The 25189-nt window shown below is 34.4% G+C and overlaps 2 protein-coding genes across 4 annotated transcripts; one reads left to right on the top strand and one right to left on the bottom strand.

The window, feature by feature from the left end:
• Positions 1 to 112: 112 nt before the first annotated feature.
• Positions 113 to 6896, bottom strand: LOC11438456 (tRNA pseudouridine synthase A). 2 transcript variants are annotated; one of them, XM_003630553.4, is made up of 8 exons: positions 6570 to 6893; positions 6311 to 6480; positions 6074 to 6219; positions 5249 to 5340; positions 4811 to 5097; positions 4438 to 4501; positions 1487 to 1549; positions 113 to 822 (listed from the first exon to the last, which is right to left on the bottom strand). In XM_003630553.4, the coding sequence occupies exons 1-8, from the start codon at positions 6861 to 6863 to the stop codon at positions 631 to 633; spliced, it is 1308 nt and encodes a 435-aa protein (XP_003630601.2). In that variant the 5' UTR covers positions 6864 to 6893; the 3' UTR covers positions 113 to 630. The 2 variants fall into 2 exon arrangements, with proteins under 2 accessions (XP_003630601.2, XP_039684792.1); XM_039828858.1 differs by lacking the exons at positions 113 to 822; positions 1487 to 1549 and adding an exon at positions 3768 to 4269 and having other exon boundaries at positions 6570 to 6896.
• Positions 6897 to 10411: 3515 nt separating this feature from the next.
• Positions 10412 to 17098, top strand: LOC11435925 (26S proteasome regulatory subunit RPN13). 2 transcript variants are annotated; one of them, XM_039828903.1, is made up of 14 exons: positions 10412 to 10543; positions 10659 to 10711; positions 10956 to 11048; positions 11145 to 11204; positions 13464 to 13502; positions 13588 to 13662; positions 13764 to 13830; positions 15091 to 15172; positions 15346 to 15464; positions 15555 to 15578; positions 15929 to 16023; positions 16100 to 16177; positions 16260 to 16314; positions 16739 to 17098. In XM_039828903.1, the coding sequence occupies exons 2-14, from the start codon at positions 10673 to 10675 to the stop codon at positions 16861 to 16863; spliced, it is 951 nt and encodes a 316-aa protein (XP_039684837.1). In that variant the 5' UTR covers positions 10412 to 10543; positions 10659 to 10672; the 3' UTR covers positions 16864 to 17098. The 2 variants fall into 2 exon arrangements, with proteins under 2 accessions (XP_039684837.1, XP_024629267.1); XM_024773499.2 differs by having other exon boundaries at positions 10437 to 10548.
• The last annotated feature ends 8091 nt before the right edge of the window (positions 17099 to 25189 follow it).

Raw genomic sequence — 25189 nt, 5'->3', positions numbered from 1 at the left:
GCAACATCTATTTTTCGTCTCAAAAAAATAAATAAAAGACTAACATTTATTTTAAATGATACGACCTATATGTATAGATTTGCAACTAAAAATTTTCCTCAAACCCCAATAATAAGGATGTGAACCTGTACTTGATTGGATAAATAAATGGAGAATGAGAAAAAGTTAAGTCAATACACAAATTCAAAGAGAGAATTCAGATCTGAAATTCCTCCAACAAATGAATTGTGAATTTCGCAGACACAATCTAAATTGTTCAATGTTGACCAAAAGCTCTACAATGATGTTACTCCCAATTTTGAGTGAACCGAGTCCAAAATACAAGAATATGTGTTATCCAATAGTTTAGATCAGTGCCTCCACGATTAGAGGGAATACAAATTGCTCCCCTTCCACTTTCTCCCCTGCACCACGGTGAGTTTAAGAGCAATGTGGTTTTAGTTTTCCCCTCCTTTATAAGCACAATTTTAGTTTTTCACATATGTGATGGCTTTCATTTAAATCCTTCGTGCATGCATCCACTTTCACTTGGCTCACTCAATATTTTTCGCTTTTAATATTGACCCTTTAGAGTCATTTACAAAAATGATCTCTTCTTCGAAATTCACTTTTCTACAACTTACCAAAGCTCTAATCTTTCATGATGAAACATTTTTCACGTTCAAATTCTGCATAACCAACATCAACTAGACATAGGCCATCAGGGGGTGCTGGAGGAGCAGTGGCACGCCTACACGTAGCATCCATAAGCTTTAACAAGGCATCATCTTCAGCACCGGCTGCAGCTTCCCTAATTGTGGTTGCCACAAGCACTCTAACCATCTGCAAAAATTTGATTAGCCTCAGTCGAGTCAATGTGAAAATAAATAAATAATGAATACACATGCCATAATATGCCAATTATTAAAGACGGTCTATGTACCAGACTGCACGCCCATGGCATCCACAGTCAGGAAATCAGAAGAAGAAAAAATCTATGGGCATAACCCTCCATTACAAATGGATACGATATAAATAATGATATATAATGTATGTGTCCTTTAAATTGATTCATTTGTTTTTGAAGCATCAACATTTTAATATTAGAATGATAACGGTCTTTTCAACACTCTTTCTCTTATTGAAGCATTCTAACACTCTCTCTCTTTTAGAATGATAAAGGTCTTGTCAACACTCACCCTAACATTCTCTTTTCAATACTCAATCTCTTATTAAGTGAAATTTATGTAGATCTCACCTTTTTATGTGGGACCTGTTCTTAAAATGGTGGGACATACCTTGTTAAAAAAAAATGATGGGATATACATGAATTTGATCTAGTGTTAGAGTGTACCCAAAAAAAAAAAAGTATGAGTGAGGGTTGCTAACAATAATATTGAGTTACATCTACAAAGTTTATTGATATGATTGTTCCAAATTGGAGAAGCAAAAACCTTCGGAGAATATGGTTTCCTCTAAGGAAATAAAAAAAACATACAATGTTTACCTTGCGTAAAAAGCGATTAGCAACTAACTCAATGCACATAACCCTCGTTTCTTCTCCATTTTCCTAGAAATGTCACAGATGAAATGGAACATCAATAAGCTTCTCTTCAACATCAAAGAACTCTATAAAACCAAGGCGTCTGAGCTAAAGCATAACTAGAAAGTAGAAAGTATTAAATTCCTATTGTCACTCAGAAGGATAAAACTTGAAAGATGTGATAAATAAAAAAAATATACTGGCATAAGAATTCATATAGCTTTTGAATAGTACAAACCCAACACAAGGTTTCTTGGTAAAGTTAAATATTTCACAGAAAAACACTGAAAAGACATTTTTGTCAAGGTTATATAGACGAAAATCAAGAGAAAAAAGCCAAGGACATATAAATCATGTAAAGACAAATATTATGGACACATTAAATCTGTTAATATCGAAGTCTATGGACAAATAGCATAATTTGCATGCTTTCTTGTGTCCTCCAATCAGAGAGTCGTGGTTAACGTCATCCTTGGATGCATCAACCATGTCTGGTAGGTAGGCAAATTGGAATCAACAATATCAAGCTCAATCCATTTCAATGCAGATTAGACTAAATGGTCAAGATGTGTAATGGAAATAATACGATAGAATCTTCATCTCGTTTGGAAGATTCCATTATTTGTTGCTGAAGGATACAGGGAAAAGGAAGGTGGAGGTTGACCTGCTTTGTGACAGATGTGGAATGGAGCCTGAATCTACCATTCATGTTTTAAAGGGCTGCCCCTGGGCATCTGGCATTTGGCTACTCTGCCCATTAGCCTTTCATACTCAACAGATGCAGGCTCTCTCTCAGATTGGGTGAAGGAGATGGGGAAGTGTCAAAACACTAGCAGTACCATATATCTTAAATGCTAGCTGAAGAACCCCATGCTAGGATGAAAACAAGCAAAATCACAGACCTAATGTATGATTCAGAAATTTCTCCAGTCCTTTTCTAGCATTTCTAACAAATAATATCTGCTACTAATGTTCATGTCATAAACAAGGTGTATGTAAAAAAAAAAAAGGCTGTGGCTAATGTTCATATGTCTGCTACTATTTTCACTCTCCTTTTTCCTTTTTGCTGTTTAGAAACTAATCATCTGCTATATCTTGACATTGTCACTTCCCAAATTACCCCCCAAAAAAATAGTATACACTTCACTGTGCTGTGAATTATATTGAGGTTGATGACCTAGCTCAAGCCACCGGTCCAATAAACCCATCATAAACAAACTTCTATATATTTGTCGAGTCCATCTTTGCTCCATTTAGGCTTCCTCAATTTACCCCATTCCATATCATAGATGTGTGACATGTGGAAAAAATAAAATTAATGGCTGTGATTAAAAGGTTTGGAAAAGGCAATTCTTTAATTCCAAAAAAAGCCTACGTGCTCTTATACTGATACAAACTCACTTTCTTCCTTCTCTCATAATCTCACAGTTGCCTCTCTCCCTCCCACCGGCACCGCCGCCGCCATCGCCGCACCTCTCCCTCCATCCATCGGCACACTTTTCCCCTTCTGCTCCACATCACCTCACCTAAATCATTCTCAGTCAAACTTTTCTCTTCACCGTTGTCGCCGCTTCAAACTGCCATCATTAAATGGTTGTAAAAAATGGTGATTTTATAGCTCTGAAACCTTAAAAATTCCATCAAGACCTGAAATGGTTGTTTCAAATTTTGAATGGATTAAAATTAAAAAACATTCCTTTTTATAAGCTTAGGTTCTGTTTTTTATAAAAAAAAAAATGTTTAAGAAGAGTTGCTTCATATGTTTGTTAGAATAAATGATTTAGAATTTGTTAGAAATCCATATGTTTGCTTAATTTGGTTGAGGTGCCGGTGGTTTTTGCTTTGTACAGGAACTAGTCAAATGGATTTTTGCGGTATCGGAGAATTTGATTTAGAAATCCATATGTTTGCTTTGATTTAGAAATCCAAATGGATTTTTGCGGTATCAGAGAATTTGATTCAGTTGCTTCATATGTTTGCTTGAAATCCATATGTTTGCTTGATTTAGAATTTGTATCAGTATCAGAGAAAAGGAAGGAGAGTTTGTAGCAGTAGCGCGTAGGCTTTTTTTGGAATTAAAGAATTGCCTTTTCCAAACCTTTTAATCACAGCCATTGATTTTATTTTTTCTACATGTCACACATCTATGATATGAAATGGGGTAAATTGAGGAAACTTAAATGGAGCAAAGATGGAAACTACTGTGTCTTTTTTTTTTTTTGAAGGAAACTACGTCTTTATCTCTCCAAATGGAAAAAATGGAGACTAATAAATGGAGAGGATCTTAACTCGGTCTTTATATGCCAGAAACCTTAGTGACGGAGTTCTCCATTTCTTTTGCGAAATAGAGAGGATCCTTACTCCTTCAGAAATTGCCCTTACTTCCCCTATTCAGTGTTTACTTGGACAAATTTACCCTCTCTATTATGATGATGAGCAAGCAAAGTCGCGAATAATTTGTTTTTTACCTAATGAATATGACTAGAATTTTGAAGTTTGGTCTGCCACTAATGTTCTGCTTAAACCATATGAAAGGAAAAATGTGAAGATAAGCTAGAGATAAAGTGGATTTGCTTAGTAGTTTAATGGCACTTGGTCAGAGTAGACAAAACAGAATCCATAGGCCAGTAGTGGCCATGTTTCCGGATCAACCAATGTATCTTCACAAACAAATATGCCCCGCTTAGGGGGATCTGTTTTTCTGAGCTAACTAGAAGCTTAGAGTAGAGAGCACTAGCGTGCACCCTCTGCCAGTTGGAGCAAGTCACATCCACAAGCACAGCAAAACATACAAAGAGCACACCACTCAAAGTGCTTCAAATTTAGAATAACAATTGTGGAGAACAAAAAAGAGATAAAGGAAGTTATAAGAAGTTACAGAGTGCACAAATATTAAAAATTAAAAAGTTACTCACAGTTATAGGCAACTTCGCTTCCATAGCTCGAGCATGGTGAACAAAACACTCTGTTGGTGGACCACTGAAACAGAATGACAGTCATAAGTAAACGACTAGACTCAGTGAAGGGCAGTTCCCCTCTTAAAAGTAGTATCAGCACCAAGGAAATATGAAGGTAGCCCAGCTATTCCTCGAGTGCTGTCAAACAAAAAATTATCATTTGAATGATAGTTCTCATTCATCTAAAAACTGTATACACCATACAATTTAAGATTTGATTCCAAATAATAGTCGCATAAACAATAAAATTTGCTATCTTCCCCAAAAGTATAATGTGAAAGTATCTGTTATGTGCACCGCAAAGATAGAAATCCAAGAATTAAGTTCTTACTCATTTCTTGAAGCTTTTGTATCACGGGCAAACATCTTGTAGGACAGCATTTTTCCTTCCAATTTTTGCAAAAGCCGGTTCACCTTCCTTACACCGAACACATATGATTTATTTTCTTTTTCTAACTCATCCTTGCTGTCAGAATCACAAATTTCATTATATATAAAACTGTCACAAGACTCTCCATTGCCGCCGCTTTGGTCTTTATCCTGTCCATCGGTGAGTGGGAAAATATAAAGGTAACGCCTCCATTTGGCAGAGAAGTTTGGATGAAAGGCACGTGATACCTACAATAATTTACATATTATTATTGTTATCACATATACAAATGTGAGACCAGCAAACCATTCTTTCTGTTTCTTTTTCTTTATATTCATGGTAACTGATAATTGTATTAAACATTAGCTTCATGTCGCATATTATTTAAAAGGATATTACCTCATATACAGATACGACCCTTAATTTTCCTGGTGCTGCGTCATTTATTGCATCTTCAATTTCTCTTGGTTTAATATCCTTCTTCCAAGTGTCTGTTCATAATGAACCCTAGATTAGGGAGGGAAGGTTCAATCAAATCCGACAGAGTGCAAAAACAGAACCTACTCGTCTATACCTCCGTCGGTTGATTAGTCATATTTCAATATTCAGATTTTCATCTCAGAGAATTCTCTTTTCAGATTTCAGTTTTCTTCACTTTCCTTTATTTTTTCTCTCTTTCTCAACCTCAATCCTTATTTATCCATAACAATTTTACCATCAAATTAAGTTATATGTACTAAATATAATTGTTATTTGTTAGAACAGCAACTAGTAACAGAAGAATAAAAGAAACGAAAATCGCAAGACAGTGAGATACATCTTTGTTCACACAGTTCGGCCAATTGTGTCTACCTCTACAGCCATAGAGTTGCTATAGTTCCGTATAGTACTTTTGATGAAATTGGGTTTATAGTGTTACGAGCCATATATATATTAATATGGACCAGATTAGGACAATACCCACGAACCATGACCGCGGTTCTATCGCCCCCACACCCCCGTCTCCCCCCCAACGACAATTGGGCCTAACACACGTTTGGGCCAAACCCAAGGGAGCTTTGCAACGCTCCGCCCCTTGCCCCTCTTCTATGTGTATATAGGAGCCATATTGTTAAGACATAACATATGATCGTGGAATGCTAGACATCTTTGTTACAAAACTGTTAATAAGAGAGATTTGACATTGCAAAGACATTGATATTAAAGAATAGGGAAATGGCTTACAAAAAGAACAAACTTGTTGAAGGGCTGTTACTCCTTTGTCTGTTCGACCAGCAACAGCAGCACAACCTTGGATAGGCAAACCTTTGTCCTTGAGTAGCTGAGTTTTGTTTTCATCAACAAATTTACCAAGTGACACTTCTACAACGCTGTATGAAGAAGCAAAATGAGAATCCAATATGAATGAATTAAACAGTGTAGAGCACATAGTATTTTGCAAGAAGAAGAAGAAGAAGTTGCCTTTGAACAGTGTTCAAGTTTGGCTGCTTTTGCCAGCCATCAAAAGAACCACCGTGATAGGAAAGAAGAATTTTGAAATTGAATCTTGCCCACTTCCCACTACGATCTTTGGATGCACCACTTTGAAACTCAGAAATTTCTGGAACTCGAGAATCATGAACCGGAAGGGTCTGTTAGAAAGACAAGATTTAAGAATGATAAACAGTTAATTAAGTTGATAATTGAGAAATATAGTAGGAGATGTAGTTAGGGTTTCGACCTGAGATTGAAAAAGAAGGGGCAAAGAGAAGTTGCCACGGACAGTGTTGGAGTAGAAATGGTTGACTCGTTGCCAAGGCCTTGCATACATGAATTCGAAGCTCTCCCTAGCGTTCCATCTAGCGTATTTGGAGGGATGGGTGTGGTTGTAATGAACATGATGACTATCTCTTTCACTTTGGTGTTCCATCCAATAATTACAACGCCGTGACCGTGATGAAGGATAAAGGGAAATGTTGTTGTGTCTGAACAATAAGGAACCCATCAACATGTGCTTCGTGTTAGAAGAATGCATACCCTACGGACTGAGTGAGAGAGATTGAGAGAAGGCTCCAAATTCACTTTAAAATACTTTTTTTCTTCCATGTTTTTTAATTTTTAATCTCACAATTCCTATATAAAAAACGCTTAAATATGTTTTTTGTATCTATAAAATTATAAACTTTTAAATTTAGTCCTTACTTAATATTAATAGTTTTTTTAGTCGTTAAAAAAAAAATTGTACTCAATTCAATTTTGTTTAATTTATGCATAAACTATTAAGTTTTTGAACAATTTTTTGCAGACGTATTAAGAACATTACTAAAAGCTTATATGCAAAAAATTGTCGCAAAATTTAATTTTTACGTCCATATTGTTTTAATTGTATCTTTAACTTTTGTCGTTTTTAAAAATTCATATTTAATTCGTTTTATGTTAAAAAATTCTAAATTTTAGTAAATGAACCTTTCATAGTGTTCTAAACTTGTCTCAAAAAATCGTTCAAAAATTTAAGAGTTTAAGAATAATTAAACAAACTTTATTGTAACAAGAACTAAAACTTGAAGTAATTTTTTTTTTGTAAGGTCTAAAAAACCTATTAAAATTAAGTAAGGATTAAACTTAGAAGTTTTCAATTTTATGGGAACGAGAAATATATTTAACCCTGTAAAAAATTCAAATATTGGTATTTTTTTCTTAAAAGATAAGTAATATTGATATTTTAAAAACAATTATTAGTTTTTAAAATTTTTGCAATTTTCTTAACGGTGGTATATGTAAAATTTGATTTTTGAGATGTAAACACAAAAAATCTGCGTGAGTGCGGTACAAATATTTTACGATATTTTGTATATAAAATAAAAAATATTTAATAGAATCATTATATTAATGATGATATTTTGAAAATAGTTACGAATTTTTAAAATTTTATCATATCAACTATCATAAATAGGTAAATTAAAATTTTCTAATACATATATATAAGCATGTAAAATCTTCAACAAGTGCAGTGCAAATATTTAAAGGTGTTTAAAATATAAAATAAAAATTTATTTCATAGAAACGCATTAATGTTGATATTTTAAAATAGTCATCAGTTTTAAAAAATTTATCCTATTGGCTTTCTCGTATATGTAGATAAAAATTTATTTATGCAAATATAGACACATAAAATCTACAAGGAGAGCGGTGCAAACATCGAATGGTGTTTTGCATATAAAATAAAAGTTATTAAATAGAAACACTACATTTATATTTTGAAAATAGTCGTGAGTTTCTAATATTTTATCATATAATTTTCTCATATATGTTTATAAAAATTGTTTCCGTAGATTGTTGCATTTTTGTTAACTATGTGTTGTGAATTCCGGACAAAATCACACCAATACAAAATATGATGTGTGGAGCAAAGGAAAGTAGCAACCAATATCAAAGTGAACACAAGCAATAATTAACAATAACAACACCTAGATCTAATCTAGGAATCAAAGTGAAAAACACAAAACCACAAGCAAAAGATAAAAGGAGAGAAGAGGGAAACAAACACACCAAAGATTGTTCACCCAGTTCGGTCCAAACTTGACCTACTCTGGAGGAGAGATTGATCTCTCCAATCCACTATCAATGAGTTCTTACAAAGAAATACAAAAGGGTTACAAGAAATTAGCTTCAACAAGTTCACAAAGAACAACCCTAATTTCTACCTTTTTTTCCCAATCTCACCAATGAACAAGACACTCAATGATTTTCACTCACCAAGGTGTTTACAACGTTTCCCAACCCAAGAGAACTTTAATCAAAGACCCTCAACCCTAAAGTTACCTCCTTTGATTTCCCAAGTTTCTCTCTCTTCAAGCTCTCCTTCAAAATCTGCAAAGAACAGTTATATAGCAGTCTTCAGCGTCGAAATCATGTCACGATTGATGCGTAGGACCCAAGGTACGACTAACCTTATCCTGAAAATCTTGCCCAGCAAGCCAATAATCGTGTCACAATTTCCCAAAATCGTGTCACGATTGGACGCCCTGAAAACAACTCTCGACATTACCAAAATCGTGTCACGATTCTGTTTTTCCATCTTCACAATTTTGAAGTCATACACAACACTATGAATATGAAATATTAAGTATTCGATTTGAATTATTGTAGCAACAATATGGATGAGAGAAGGCATGCATATAAATCAAGTTCAATACACGTTTTTGGGATCTAAAGAATACCCCGAAACCATGCAAATATAAAAACAAAACAAATTGACACCTCTCAGTCACAAAAGGGCCAACAATTTGAAGGAATAAGTTACTTCCAAGTTAGTGCCTAAAGGTATGGTGAACTAATATATGTTTTATTATATTTATGTTTCTTTTTTAAGAAGAAATGTTTATATACATGTAATTGACGATATTTAATTTAGATTATCTACGAGAATGAGTTAATTCTGTGTTGAACATTGATGTATTGAAACAACTTATATCGAGTGAGAGTCCAATCAACATCATTCATATAACGGTTGTTGACATGAATATGAGATGGAGAGAAGAGAGAGAATATTATAGCTTCTTAGAATGAAAATAGTTTTTTTTTTGTTAGGAGATGGTGATTTTGGTACAACATTTGGTATCGAAATAAAATCAATTCACTTTGCCGCTAAAACTCCAAATGCTTATACGATAATCAATTTTGGATAACAAAATTGCTTTAACTTGTGCAGCCAAAGAACTTCATAAAACCACCAAATCACGTTTTGCAATATCACGATTAATTGATTCTAACGTGTATCCAAACATATAAATAGTATTATGACTACTAACAGACGTTTTATTCCGTTCAGTTTCTTTATTATGCTAACCCTATAAATAATGGACAATGTTTTTTATTTTTTAAATTAGTTAAATTTTGATTAAAATTATACATTTTTTTAACAAAAATTAAAATTTTACATATAAATAACGTACTGTTATATTTGTAAAAAACTTTCTTAAAAAAATTGTTCTATTGAAAAGGAAGAGAAATATCTAATAGTGGGGACTTACTTACCCAACTTTGTCACAATTCAATCTCAAGTCATGACCGGCGCATATGTTAACATTAATTCATCATATATTTGGCCTAGCAAGCCTAATTCACTAAAACATATACATTTTTCTAAAATGCAGAGCCATTGAAATTTGATACTGTCTCATAATGCAAAATAATTATCAAAGAAGTATATAAAATTTATATCCTCATTTGCATCATATAGAAATAACAAACAATGACCAACGTTCAAGATATAACGTTTTTCAGTAAAATGCACGACAAGATAAGTGAAGAAAGATTGATTATGCTTCATGAGAAAAAATAAGATGCATTTTAATATTCATTATTCTTGCGGTTTGATTTGGTTCGATTGTTAAGATATAAATCACAAATCGAACCGAACCGTGCGGTTCAGTGCAAAAATCATTCAAATTCATCCGAATTAAGTACGATTTTGATTTGAATTAATTTGATTTATGGTTTTTTTATTGGGTTAGTTCGGTTTTGAACACCCAAATTATTAAAAAAATAGATGTGAATTCCGTAGATTTATGGAATAGAAGGGGTTGAAATAAGAATAAGAATAAGAATAAGAATAAGCCAGGGTCGGAGCGATAGAGAAAATCTGAGTGAATAAACAAACGGAACCCTCACTTTCACATAGCTTCGCTTTGCTTCGTTCCATCATCGAATTGAGTTGAGTAATAATCAACCTCCGACTCCAACTTCATATTTCGCACTCTAGGGTTTTATCATATTCATACCCTTTCTCTTTTGTTTTGTTGCTGATGTTTCTTTTCTCCTTATGCAGTTTACTGAAACCAGATGAGTTCATCTTCCATCGATGCTTTTCCTGCAATCCAGGTAATAATGTCTTTTTCTTTTACTTTCCTTTTCTCTCTTTGTGTTTATTGGATTCTTTTTTTTGTTTTTTGAGTTTTGACCAAACAAAAAAAGAGTATATTACCACTGTAACCTTCAAGTTAATGGTCAAATTTTTTGTCAGGAAGATCTGAGATGGAAGTGTTAATGTAGTATATAAGTTTTAGTTTTCGCTCTCATTATTTTTTTATGGTATGATTGATCGGTTTGTTATGTCTATTGACAGGAAACTCTGCTGGAGTTTCGTGCTGGTAAAATGTCACTAGAGGGAAAAAGGGTAGTTCCTGATGCACGCAAAGGACTCGTTCGTATTGCTAGGGTATGCTTTGCTTCAATATTAGTTTCGTATTTTTTTTTACCTTGCTTTTAATATCCTTTTGAATTTCCATTGTTGAAGTGATTGTTTTTGTCTCAGGGTGAGGAGGGACTAGTTCATTTTCAGTGGCTTGATCGCACACTAAATGTTGTTGAAGATGTATCCTTTTTTCTTCCCAAATATATATAATTGTTGTTCATTTGAATGACATACTATTATGTTCAGTTGAGTGATGACTCGTTGTAGAATTGATAGGATTAAGAACTTGATTTGCAAAAACAGGAGATTAGAATTTGTGTAGAATAGCTGGACCCATTAATTTTTCGTGCAAAATAAATCACTTGAATATTTCTGCCTATAACCACTCCTAATTTACTACATCACAAATCAGAACAAAATCAAAGAAATATATAAAGGGAAATTAGGAAAGAGGATCTTTATATAGCAGAAAATAGGGAAATAATATTTGAATAGTAGGAAATGTGGAGCTAATAGTGAAAAGATCAACAGTATAAACAAAAGGAACGAGAAAACTACAATTTTCACCTTCTTATTGAATAATTGTTATTTATTGGGATCGGGATGTTGGTACGGGCTAATACGTACCCAAACAATACACACATGTACCAAAATTGAGTAGCCTTTTATCATGAAAATACTTGGTTTGTATTTGGTGTGTTCCCATGGTTCATAGTTTTTTAGTCCCTTAGTTATAACTAGTAAAAACAAATGGGATGTTTATGTTTTGCCTGAAGTTTAAGTTTTTTCTTTTTAAACAGCCTGAAGTTTAAGTCTTTTTTGAAACAGCCTGAAGTTTGAGTTGAATTGCAGCAAAATAAACCAATTTTTATTTTTTTCACAAAGCGAGGTTGGCTACATAGACCATATGCCATAATGCTCTGTTGTATGTTAAGTTTAAATATAGACCATTTATCTCAAAATCTATTTTGATTGCTTCCCATGTGGTAGTTTTCTTTGGTCTCACGCTATCTCCAACTATTTGACCGATCCAACATTTCCTCCATCTGCTCCACTCTACTATGGTGTTTCAAATGGGTCTTCTCCACACATTTCCAAATCACCTAAGATGAGTACCATCTTTTATGTAATAGGAGCTACCCCAACTTACCCTTTGAAATACAATCACTCTATACGGCTCAAATAGAATTGGTAATCAACAAATATTTCTTATTTGTTTGTGAGCAAAATTTACTAGAATTATTAGTAAATGGAATTTATAGGGGCAGATTAACCTTTAGTGTTTATTTTTCATGGAAGTGCAGATTTGTCCTTATTAATCCTCTCTCTCTCTCTCACTCAATCTCTCTCTCTCTCTCTCTCTCTCGTCGCGTGTCTATTACGAATATCGCTAGTTTCTTTATTTATAAAGATAATATGGGCCAGTTTATTCTAGAAAAGACTGTTTTTCTCTTGTTTTTCCCCCTTGCAACAACACTCCTCCACTTTCCTCCTTTAGTATGTCACAAGGAGAAAGATAGAAAATGTTATATGTGCCTATAAAGCTATTGTTTCAGTACATTACTTGCAGGATCTATGGAAACTGTCGAGGAAGGTTTCTCTCAACTAGATAATTATAAAAAAACTTAATAGCAAACTAATATGGTTGTTAGAAGTGAGTAAGTGTTGGGTTAATGTTTGAAATTTATTGTTTGTTAAACAGCAGCACTGTACCTAAATTCACACAGAAGGCATATAAACCAAGTTAACCTTTGTAGGATACGTTCAAACAAATTTTCGTGTTATTCTCTCTTCCTGCTCTTTGTGAAAGTTGGAAATCATGTCATATATCTTGGGTCCATTCCATAGTGCTAAACGACGGAGAAATAGAAGGAGATGTAAACCATGGAATTTAAGCTGGGTGGTTAAAATAGAGGAAGGCCTCATGTGTTTTATGTGACACGAAAGTACAGCTCAAGCTGAATGGAAAATTTTATCACAGCTGTAAGACCGATGGTGTTGTACGAGACAGTGTGCTAGGCTGTAAAGAACCAACAAGAAAATAAATTAAGTGTAGCAAAGATGAGGATGTTGCGTTGGTTGTGTGGTAAGATTAGTCAAGATTGGATTGTAAATGACAACATTGGAGAGAGTTGGGGTAACACCTATAGTAGAAAAGATTGTGGAAACTAGGCTTAGGTGGTTTGGCAATGTAATGAGTTGGATAGGAATATGGTATTTAATAGAAAACTATGGCATCGTTTGATCTATGTAGCCAACCCCATTTAGTAGGACAAGGCTTGGTTGTTGGTGTTGTCTTTCTTCCTTTCTTTTCCCTGACCTCTATTACTTTGACTTGGCAACTATTCTTTTTTTACTGTATCGTATGTTATGCCAATTGAAATATTAGTTGCTTCCTTCTGGATTTATTTTGATGCTTCTTGACCTAAGCCAACACAGGATCAGATAATATTTCCGAACGAGGCTATTTTTGAGCAGGTTCCACTGCTTTACTCTTAATATCTTGGGTATGATTATTTTAATAGTTCTGAATATTCTGACCTCTGATTCTTGATTTGCTTAGGTTAATCAAACATCTGGAAGGGTTTACATATTGAAGTTTAATAGTGATGACAGAAAGTTCTTCTTCTGGATGCAGGTTGGTCTTATTACTGAATATCCACTTGTCTCCCTAAGTACTTTGACTGGATGATTAGTTTATATTTCTATTTTCTACCTGAACCTCTTTATTGTGTATAGGAATCTAATGCTGATAATGACTCACAACTGTGTAGCTCTGTGAATGATTACCTCAACAGACCATTAGGTAAGTATCTCTCCTTTTGCTTTGAATTGTAAGCTTCCTTTATATTAACGTGTAAGCCTTATGCCAGTGGACGATCCTGCAATTCTGCCTACATAAGAAAGGCTTAGAGAATTTCAGAAATAATTTCTGAATTGTTCAGCAAGTTTAATATTAATATACATCTAGAAATAAATAAAACTTGTATTTACAAGATTATAAATTAGGATGCTACTAAGTTTGTACTAGTACATGAACCTACAGATGCATGAGTCTGTTTATCCATTTCTACTTTTATTTTCAACATACTTAAATATCACTGTGAAGTTTGAAGTAGTATTATTGTCTTAATGTTAATTAATGCAAAGAAGCTAGGCTCCATTTCAATTTTTTTTTTGGAGGCAAAGTAGCATTTTGAAGAGTGAGATAGCAATTTGTTTCATTTAGTAGCTAACCGAACATCTTAGTATTGGGTACCCACGTAGAGCCAGTATGTACTTGCACCAGATAAGCACCTTGTATGGTTTTGAACAACCATTTATGAATACTTGTGCACATTGTTGTCAAATAATGGCTAAGCGTAGCGGAATTTCAACAAACTGCTATTGTAATTTAGTACAAAGTGTTGTCAAATAGTGACTATAGAAGCATGATATCACTGCAGCGCAGCGGAATTTGAACAAAATTTTATATTCCACGACCCGCGACCACGATTGCCAACACTGCTTGTACATAATTTATTTTCATTGAGTAACATTTTTGTTTTTTGTTTTTATTAAAAGTTTTACGGGAACATGCAATACAAAAAGTATTTCCATTTGATTATGTTGGCGCCATATTCTGTCATTAAAGAGCTAATTTTTGCAAATTTTAGATTAACGTTTTTGTTTTTTGTTTTTATTAAAAGTTTTACGGGAACATGCAATACAAAAAGTATTTCCATTTGATTATGTTGGCACCATATTCTGTCATTAAAGAGCTAATAGTCTGATATGACTCCATATGATCTTACACTTACACATATGTAGACTGATGAATCCTAGATTTCGTTAAACAATGCATATTAGGTGAAAGCGAACCATATTAGTATGGTTATGTACACAGGTGCTTAGAATATGACAGAAAATTTTGATGTTGGTAGCCTTTTATTTGGTTTTGATTCATGCATAAGTTTGCAACCTTTCAAAGTGACATAGGCAAATAGCTAAATGTATGGTGTTAGAGTAAAACTTTCATCTCTAGAAGTAAAGAGTAACACACTCATTAACATTTACTCACTAACAGAGCTCCTTGGTGAAGAAGAACCTGATGTATCCCTTCCGCTTGAAGTTTCTGAAGATATGGTTGAAGATGACATCTCATCGAGGTACTTAGTTTGGATATTCAAATGTTTTCAGACGCGTGAACTTGCAAATTAAAATTGAGCTTTGTAATCATTCATTTAGCATGGCTATTTAGTTACCAATTCCCATACTAGTGCATTGCATATCTATTTATTTACCCGACTGGACACCAAAAGTTTGATTTTTTGTTGGAAAGAGCTGCAAACTTGGTTGTCCCGAACTTTGGTGTGGATGCAACTAGCGATGTAACGTCTTCTGGTCCAGTTAAATTGGCAGATCTCCAGAGAATATTGAGCAACATTGGACCTGCTGCAGGTAATAAGTTACATTTAGAGAAATGTTCTTTTATTCCCTATTAACTGTGTTGAGATCTGACCTATTACTTTTCTGATGATATGTTTGCAGATAGCATTCTTGATCCTGACGAAGGTAATCACTTGGCATTGTATTCATTTCCTTGCTATCTATTAAGACTGTGTGATAGATATTTGTCAACAGATAATACTGCAATTGCATATGATAATATTCGAATTTCAATCTACTTTTACAACTTTCTCTGTACTCTAAAAATTAAAGCTGTCAACTTAATATTCAAAACCGTATCCCATGATGTGGGGCATTAGTATGCACTTTGACGGGTTAAGGTTTTTAACATCATTTTATTAAAAAAATATTAACAAAAGGCTGTTCACTCTACAAATTTAACATCATTTTATTATAAAAATATATTAGCAAAAGGTTGTTCACTCTACATTGACAGTTTTCTTGCATTTAATTAGGCTTTGAACTCGGTGACATTTTGAAGCCTGATCTGATATTGCCATTGATGGAGACGTTACCATTAGAGCAGCGTCTAGCTTCCTATTTACCAGAGGTAATGTTATACCAATGTAGCGATTGAGTTTTTGTATTCCTTTGTTTAGTGATTCATGTAGTATTCTATGATGTAGGGTACTTGGTCTCCAGAAGATATATTGGAGTTGTTGCAGAGCCCACCTTTCCGTCAGCAAGTAGATTCTTTTACTTATGTAAAGGCTGCTGTCCCTCCCTTTTTCTTTTTTACATTTCATTCAAAAGATATTCAGTGTGATTATATATTTATTGCTGCAGGTACTTCGAACAGGACAGATAGATTTGTCCCAGTTTGGAATTGATCCAAGTAAATGTAAGTTTCTAGTACTTTCACACTCTTCAGCTCCACCTTAATTGTTATTTTGATTGCTTGCATCTTAAACGCCAGCTGTAGTTGTTACTTCTCCAATCTAGTGTGTTGTAGGGACATCTAGAATTCCTCCCATCTTTATTCACATTTTCCATTTGGTATACGGTAGAGGTTTCAATATCACAAATTTGGTTTCTAGTACTGGAGTGGCAGTTATAAGAGCATTGCTAATGAGTATAATACTTGGATTCTTTCAAAGTTTCATGTCTTCTAGGTTTCAGGCGGGTGTAGGAAGTTGATATTTCATGTCTTCTATAAAAATAAACAAAAAATGAAGGAAAAAGATACAAGGAATATTTTCTGAGAATTACTACCGGCTTATTGACATGATTATTTCATATTGCTGATTCTGTTTTCCCCTTGGCAGACAAGTTCACAGTTTTGTCATTTCTGGAGGCTCTTGAGGATTCTGTCTCCAAGTCTGAGGAATCTAGGCAAGACGATCAGGAATTAATATCTCAATCTTGTACCCCAATGGATGAATCCAAGTAGCCTGGCACTTTCATCTCTTTTCTTTAGATACAAGAAACTTGGTTTTTTTGTGGCAAACATATATTTCTGCTTGAAAAAGGAAAATTTAAAGGGGCTTGCTATTTAATTGAGATTTTTCAAGGCTAGAGTGAAATGATTTATTAATAAAAATTCAAATCTATCGGTTTCTTTATAGTCTGTATAATATTCCATGTCTCTCGGAAGGTTATGGGCTCAGAAGTGCAGTTTGACTATATGTCGAGTTACCGTCTGGAGTTATGCCGTTAAAGAATTATATTGATCTACTAAAGTATCAGTATAAATTGCCGATGTTGTCATTGCATTTTATTGTTTACACTATATTGAGAGAAAAAAAAAATTAAGTTTTGCATTTAAAAAAATGTAGACAGATAATGTTTAAAAAGAATTGCACCATTTACTTTACAAGCTAGTTTTATTTTATAAAATTGTGTTATGTCCAATGTAGAATACCCAGTAGATTTGAATTTATCATCATGATACTCAAAAGATCTAGTGTTGAGTGGGTCCGAGAGAGTGAGTTGAATTTTTTTGAATTCAATTTGAAGAAGAGATAATTATTGAAAACGTTATAATCAGTGATACTAACTACTGTATTTTGTAAGAATGAGTTAGTATAAAAATTTAGAGTTCAGATCCTCTTCATTTGGAGAGTAAATGGTCATCTTCCTTTACTTTCATATCCAACTGACATGTGGTTTAAATGAAAATCAATGGCTCAGATTTAATAATCAACTTAAATCATTTATTTTAAAAATTAAAAATCGATTTTTTTCAGATCCTATCCTCTCTCATCATCTTCGTAAAACGCTTTTCCCTTCTTCCCTAGAAACCATTTCTCTTCTTCTTCTTCTTCTTTTTCTTCTTCTTCCTCTTCTTCATGATATCGGCCATAAAACATGGTTCCTTTCATCTGCACGAGAAGTGTCTTGTCAATTCTTTGTCGTTGTCGTAAAATTCCACCACGGGGTTCTTGATGGTGTAGTGATTGTTAATCGCGACGGCAGAAGAACAGGTCGGTGGTAAGCGTAAAACTTCGATTTGGGTTTACAACTAGTGTGGGTCTCATTTTTCCATTGTTATTGCCTCTCTCGTTCATTCCCTCTCTCTATTTTTCTCTATTTTACCTGTGTGGGTTATTGTTGTCGCGTATAAAAGGGGCTGAGATAAATTTGAGTGAATTCAATTTGGATCAATTTTTCTCTATTTTGCCTAATGTATTGATGTAACAGGTGTTTAACAAGGTAGCTGATTATGAAGCACACCTTTTAGTTAACTTGATGTAAGAAGATGGATTAAGGGATTAGAAGACTGATTCCAGCATAATTTGGAAGAAGACAAGAAAGGAGAAGACTACTATATACTATAGAAGAATTGGAGTTATAGATGTAGTGAATTGTAATCAAACATAGGACTATTGATTTGGGGTATAGGGTCTGTTTGCTGCTAGTTTAAGTTATGGTTTTGTAACTTGTTACTGTCACAGCTGAGGTGTTTATTTGTAATGTTGTATTTGGTTGCGGTGTTCCGTCTATATGCGGCACCTATTATTAATAAATTTTTCTGAATTCAATGTCCTGAATTGTGTTGCTGTGTTGTAGTGAATATATTTGTTAAGCAATTTTGCAATTGAACATAAAGCTAAACTCATTGTATCTATTGATCTTGTGTGAATTCAAATATATTTGTTAAGTATAAGGCTAAACTAACTTGTGAACAAACCAAAAAACAGCCACATGAAGCAAAAAAGACTTGTAGCTGTTGGTTTTATATGACATACATACACAGCAGAAAATTGAAAAGCATAAGCATAAGGCACTAACAGCTGCTGTCATGCAGCCATCTGTCACGCCCAAAATCAAAGCCGAACAAGCCCCTAAAACCAAACCCAGCGAGGCACTAACAAACCAAGGAGGGAGCAGCCTACAGGGACATATCCCAGCTGCTGTACCAGCAGCCACCAGCACCAAAACTGACGCCAAAACAGTCTCAAAAATTGACAGACCAGCTGCGGAAAAAATTATATGACATGCATAATACACAGCAGAAAATGCAATTGTATAACATACATACACATCAGAAATAACAACATAAAACTAAAATAACACCTCTGAAATGCTTTTAAACAACAAATGTTTCACATCAGCAAATGGTTCAAACCAGTACATCATTTAATCTAGTAAATTTTGTCTAAAGCTTGTGCCAGAAATGCATTACATGTCCCCCAAAAAATGACTAACAAAAGTCTCGCAAAAATTGAAATTCAAAGCAAACATTCTAAGTGTCTTAAGATCTTCATCTTCATATCTTGCAGAAATAATCAAAAGAAGTTGAACATCCCTAAAGTGTTAACTTGGTCTGCATTGACATGTTGATTTGCATTTCCATGTTGACTTCCACCTACATATTCATTTAAATTCAGATGCAGACTTGCACTGACATGTTGACACTCGAAAAATTGTATGCAGCCAAGAATCGTCAGGAACATTATGCTCAACAAGCAAACCATCCCATGCACTCAAAAACTCACTTTCCTCTTCATGTAAATCGATGCATGCTTCAAAATCTGAGCAGAATTTAGGACTCCTTTGATACAAATGATTTACATGTCTTAGAGCATTTTCTCTGATATGCCAAGTGCATAATCCATGAAATGTTTCTGGCATAGTTAAAGAAATAGCCTTAGCCATTGCAGCATCTTGATCAGTGAGAATTGTTTTAGGTTTTTTTCCACTCATTGCTTTGATAAATGTTTCAAATAACCATTGATGAAGCATACATGAGCCAAAGCGACGATGCGGAAAGCGTCGGAGTGAGATAGAATGACAAATTGTAGAGAAAGATTGGGATACAGGTTAGCAACTCTGCACTGATGAAGAAGAGTGAATTTTGGAAACTCTGCAAATTGAAGGAGAGTGATTTTTGCACTGATGAAGGAAATTTATTTTTCCTGGAAACTCTACACTCCTTTCCCGCGTGCGTCTCTTCATTTCCTTTTTTAATTATTTATTAATATGAAAAAAATAAATTTAAATCTGAGCCATTGATTTTCATTTAAACCACATGTCAGTTGGATATGAAAGTAAAGGGAGATGGCCATTTACCCTCCAAATGGAGAGGATCTGAACTCAAAAATTTATACTAAAATGACAAAATAGTATAGACTCAAATATTTCAAATGTGACAAAATTATGATATAGAGGGAGTTCTCAAATATTTTAAAAGTTTTTTCTTAAATTTTGTGCATTCTATTAATTAAAAGTAAAAGAATTAAATTCAAATGCATTAATTACAACAAAACATTTCTACTTTTACTCCTTAACTTATGCATTAAGGACACAAAATAGCATTTTTCTAAAAGTATTTAAAAAAAAAATAGATAATTTATTACTTCTTTTTAAATATACCTTTCAATATACTACTAATTCCTTAAAAAAATTAATACAATTAATTTGTCTTGAAATATGAAGAGTAATATTGAATGCACTTGTACACAATGATAATTTACTATTATCTCCGTCCCTAATTATAAGACTGTTTTGAAAAAGTAACGGGAATTAAAAATTGACAACGATAATAAATTTGTTTGTAATTACTATTGTTTTTACAATTTTATACTTTTAAGAGAGATAATTAGTTTATATTTTTAAATAGTATTTAATGTTGATTGAAGAAAAAGACATAAAATAAATAAATAGAGTTATGTTGGTAAAAAAATAATTAATGTACTTGAAAATATCAAAAGGAGCTTATAAAATGAGAATTTTTTTTTACTTCTCAAAAAGGTCCTATAATAAGAGACGAAGGTAGTAAAAATCACACACATTTCATATAAATTTATTATTCCAACAATTTTTTAGTACATGTGATTTTTTTAGGGATAATACATATGATTTTTGTTACATGTTCTTATAAAAATGGTCTTACATCTTACGATCACTGTTATAAATAAAGGTAGTATTATCTAGTGTCAGATATACTGATACATTTTTTAGATCTATTGAATAAACAATGTATGTAGTCTATAATATAGACCATATTAATCACTAATTCAATAAGGTTAAAATGTAGATCATTGATTATTTTTTTTTGACCCAAATGTAGTTTTTGATATAATATTTTATCATAAATTCTACAAAATCAAAACAATCAGTTTTTTTTTTTCAACCGCTATTACCAAGAGAAAGCGAGAATTGCTGTTCCCACATATAGTATGGCTGTGCCACACGAGTAAAATATCAAAATGTCCTTCGGCAGTTAACTGTCGAAGTTTTGAGTAAACCGGCGGCAGCATACTACCGAGGTTTTCCTCGGTAGTTAACTACCGAGGAAATCTGGACATAACCAGAACGCAGAACCAGAACCTCCCATTTACAAAAAAACATTCAAAATTCTCAAATTCTCTCCAATCTTCACCAAATCCATTTTCACGAATTGCAAGCAAATCAAGTGCACATTATCACAAGTAAGTTGTGTCAATCATTTTAATGTTAATGTTAATTTGTTTATGTTAAGTTTTTTAAAAAAATTGAGTAGTTTGCATGTGGTTAGGTTTTATAAATGAATTGACAATTTCATCATTGCATGTGTAGTTTATGTATTGATAAATGAATGTAGATGTTGCCTATGTAGTTTAAATTATAATGTGGCTTTGAATGGTGGCAAATGAACACAATTTGAATATGTTTTATACTTTGCACACAAAGTGTTCGATAAAATGTCTCAATGACAATTTTATTGATTATTTAGTTAGTTTAGTTATGGAAATGATAGAAATGATAGAAATGATGTTAATTATAGTTTGGTTAAGTTTATTTTGATTTTTTAGTTAGTTTAGGTTACACGAGAATTATGTTCATTTTAATGTTAATGTTAATTTATTTATGTTTAGTTTAGGTTTAATGTGTTTATGTTTATGTTTATGTTTAATTAGGTTTAATTATGTTTAGTTTAGTTTAGGTTTAATTAGGTTTATGTTTATGTTTAGTTTAGGTTTAATGTGTTTGATTATGTTATTGAAATGATGTTAATTTTTTTTTTTTTTTGTAGATATGGCCGATCAGGACCCCATTGATCCATCGAAGATGATTGGTGGTAGGCGTGCCATGACTCAGAGCCACCGCAGGGAGAGACAGAACGGCCACATCCCAAAGAGGGGTAGAGGTCGGAGGGGAGATGGCTCAGGAAGCTCTCAAGCTACACAGCCTGAGGAGTCACAGGTTGTTGACCCGTCACAGCCTGTTGACCAGACTGGGGTGGAGTACCTGAACTATCAGGATCAAGTACATCATGATGTGACGGATGGTGGATATGACCAGGATCATATACCACATTAGCAGGATGCAGGAGACGATGATGACATTGCAGCAGCTGCTGCACCGGAGGTGTTACCTACGGACCCTCCCTTTCCTGGTGGACCGGCTGACTTGTCCTTGCTCCACTCTTATGCCGGTCATGTGGCGTTGCCACTCTGGTATAATTCAAATAATGTAAGTGTATTTTTTTTAATTGTTTTTTCTTTATGTTAAAATATTTTCTTTAATTTAAATGTGTGTTTGTTTAATTATTATATCCACTTTTATATGTGTTTTTTTAATTGGTTTTTCTTTATGTTAAAATATTTTCTTTAATTTAAATGTGTGTTTGTTTAATTATTAAATCCACTTTTATATGTGTTTTTTTTAATTGGTTTTTCTTTATGTTAAAATATTTTCTTTAAATGTGTGTTTGTTTTTATTATTATATCCACCTCTATATGTGTTTTTTTTAATTCTTTTTCTTTATGTTTAATTATTTTCTTTAAATGTGTGTTTGTTTTAATTATTATATACACTGTTATATGTTTATTTTTTTAATTCTATTTTTTATGTTTAATTGTTTTGTTTATATGTGTTTTTAATTATTATATACACTGTTATGTATTTTTATGTTTAATTATTATATCCATATTTATTTTTCTATTATTTCAGGTTCGTAAGACCCGCGTGCTTAAACCGAATAATCATGGGGCGAAGATTCTCACTCTCGGACGCCCTAACGGGAATGAGAATTGGTTTTGAGATGCGCTTCAGCAGAGCTGGCTACATGATTTGGTCTACTTGGGGTACTCCACCGTGCCTCATGCCTTGCTGCTTACTTTATGCGAGAGGTGGCATCCGGAGACCAGCACCTTCCACATGCCGATGGGGGAGATGACTGTGACATTGGATGATGTCGCATGTCTCACGCATCTTCCTATTGAGGGGCGGATGTTGGATCATGGGAAGAAGATGCCCAAGCATGAGGGAGCGACACTGCTGATGACGTATCTGGGTGTGGCCCAGCATGAGGCTGAGAAGATCTGCAACCAGGAGTACGGTGGGTACATTAGCTACCCCAGGCTGAGGGACTTCTATACCTCGTACCTTGGTAGGGCCAACGTATTGGCGGGTACGGAGGATCCTGAGGAGGTTGAGGAGCTGGCGAGGGTCAGGACATACTGCGTCCGGTGTTACCTTCTGTACTTGGTCGGATGCTTGTTGTTTGGCGATAGAAGCAACAAGCGCATCGAGCTGATATATTTGACGACCATGGCGGACGGCTACGCAGGGATGCATAATTATTCCTGGGGAGCTATGACCCTCGCCTACCTATACGGCGAGTTGGCGGATGCATGTAGGCCTGGTCACAGAGCGCTTGGGGGGAGCGTGACACTGCTCACCGTAAGAAAACTGAAATTTTATATTTATGTTAACTTTATTTTTTTGTTATATTTTTCCGTGCGTAATAATTTATAAATGTTATTTGTTTGGTTTGTGCAGGCATGGTTTTTGGCGCATTTTCCAGGGTTTTTCAGTGTTGATCTCAACACTGACTACCTGGAAAACTATCCGGTTGCAGCGAGGTGGAAGCTCCAGAAGGGTCATGGGGAGGGGATCAAGTATCGGTCACTGCTCGATCGTATACAGTTAGATGATGTATGCTGGAGGCCGTACGAGGAGCACAGAAAGATCCAGGACTTCGAGGAGGTTTTCTGGTATTCTGGATGGATTATGTGCGGCGTCCGTAGGGTGTACCGTCACTTGCCCGAGAGGATTTTGAGGCAGTACGGATACGTGCAGACCATCCCCAGACATCCGACTGATGTTAGGGACCTCCCCCCGCCTTCCATTGTGCAGATGTTCGTCGACTTCCGCACTCACACGCTTGAGGCGGACGCTCGGGGTGAGCAGGCAGGAGAGGATACATGGTGGGTGGCGGATGGCTATATCCTGTGGTACACTAGGGTGTCTCACCCTCAGATCTTGCCACCTATTCCAGGAGATCTTCCGAGGCCTGCAAATGAAGAGTAGATCATTGCAGAGCAGTGGCAGCGGTATGAGGCGATAAGCTCGCCTGACACCTATGACATGGTTAGTGGCGCTGTTGCCTACGCTGATGCGCAGTTATGCCAGGAGGAGGTCATGAGCATGACCCCTCAGCAGTGGTTTGAGGCCATGACCCATATGAGGGAGCAGATCGCGCCGATTTTGACCAGGAGGAGAGCCCAGAGGCCGAGGAGGAGGCACCATCATCAGGATCAGGACCAGTAGTACTATTTTCCTTTTTTAGGACTTATTTTTTAGTTTTAGTCTTTTGATGACATTGAGTTATGTATATTTGTATATTTGTATATTTCTACTTTGATGACATTATTTTTAATTTCATGGGCTTTTTTTACTTTGTTTAATGTGCAAATATAGGTTGCTTTGGAAGATTAACATTTGTTCGGATTCTTCACTGGATCATCATCTCCATGATCATTAATTCATTAAAAACATAAAACATAAAAATAAGTTGATAGTAGGAAAAATAGGGATGAGAAACAATTATTTTGTTTCAAATAGTAGAACTTAAGAGAAAAATATAAATTAAATAGATCTAATTTATAGTAAACATGAAAGCTGATGACAATGGCTGGAAATGGTATCTAAAAATGATAGGTGCTGCACAAAGGACAACTCTTTCCATAGTTTCAGATCAAGAGATAAGACAGGAAAAGAGAGTGTAAGGTGAAGACCTTAACTTGGCTCTTGAGAGAGAGAGGAGTGAAAATACTTAGACTCAATGAAAATTAAAGTTTGTTCTTGTAACTTCATGTATTGATAATAAGCAATTTTCAATGAGACGTGATCGTTACTTTTTTCCAAGAGTGTAGTAGTAGATTTGAGAGAACTTGAGAATTTTGTGAAGTTTTGGATGTTCAGTTTTCCTCGGCAGTTAACTACCGAGGTTTTACTCGGCACCTAACTGCCGCCGGATTCCTAAAAACTTCGGCAATTAACTGCCG

Source organism: Medicago truncatula, chromosome 8 (assembly GCF_003473485.1).
Source record: "Medicago truncatula cultivar Jemalong A17 chromosome 8, MtrunA17r5.0-ANR, whole genome shotgun sequence".
NCBI classification, from domain to species: domain Eukaryota; kingdom Viridiplantae; phylum Streptophyta; class Magnoliopsida; order Fabales; family Fabaceae; genus Medicago; species Medicago truncatula.
Note: the sequence above shows the minus strand (reverse complement) of the source record. Positions and strands in the feature narration are given on the sequence as shown.

Excerpts from the sequence above, each read along its gene's own strand:
- LOC11438456 (XM_003630553.4), bottom strand. The coding sequence starts at position 6,863 with ATGCATTCTTCTAACACGAAGCACATGTTGATGGGTTCCTTATTGTTC. Across the intron at positions 5,341-6,073 it reads TCAACAAGTTTGTTCTTTTT|ACACTTGGAAGAAGGATATT; the intron begins GTAAGCCATTTC and ends CATTATGAACAG. Across the intron at positions 823-1,486 it reads CTAATCGCTTTTTACGCAAG|ATGGTTAGAGTGCTTGTGGC; the intron begins GTAAACATTGTA and ends AAATTTTTGCAG.
- LOC11435925 (XM_039828903.1), top strand. The coding sequence starts at position 10,673 with ATGAGTTCATCTTCCATCGATGCTTTTCCTGCAATCCAG. Across the intron at positions 10,712-10,955 it reads ATGCTTTTCCTGCAATCCAG|GAAACTCTGCTGGAGTTTCG; the intron begins GTAATAATGTCT and ends GTCTATTGACAG. Across the intron at positions 11,049-11,144 it reads GACTCGTTCGTATTGCTAGG|GGTGAGGAGGGACTAGTTCA; the intron begins GTATGCTTTGCT and ends TTTTTGTCTCAG.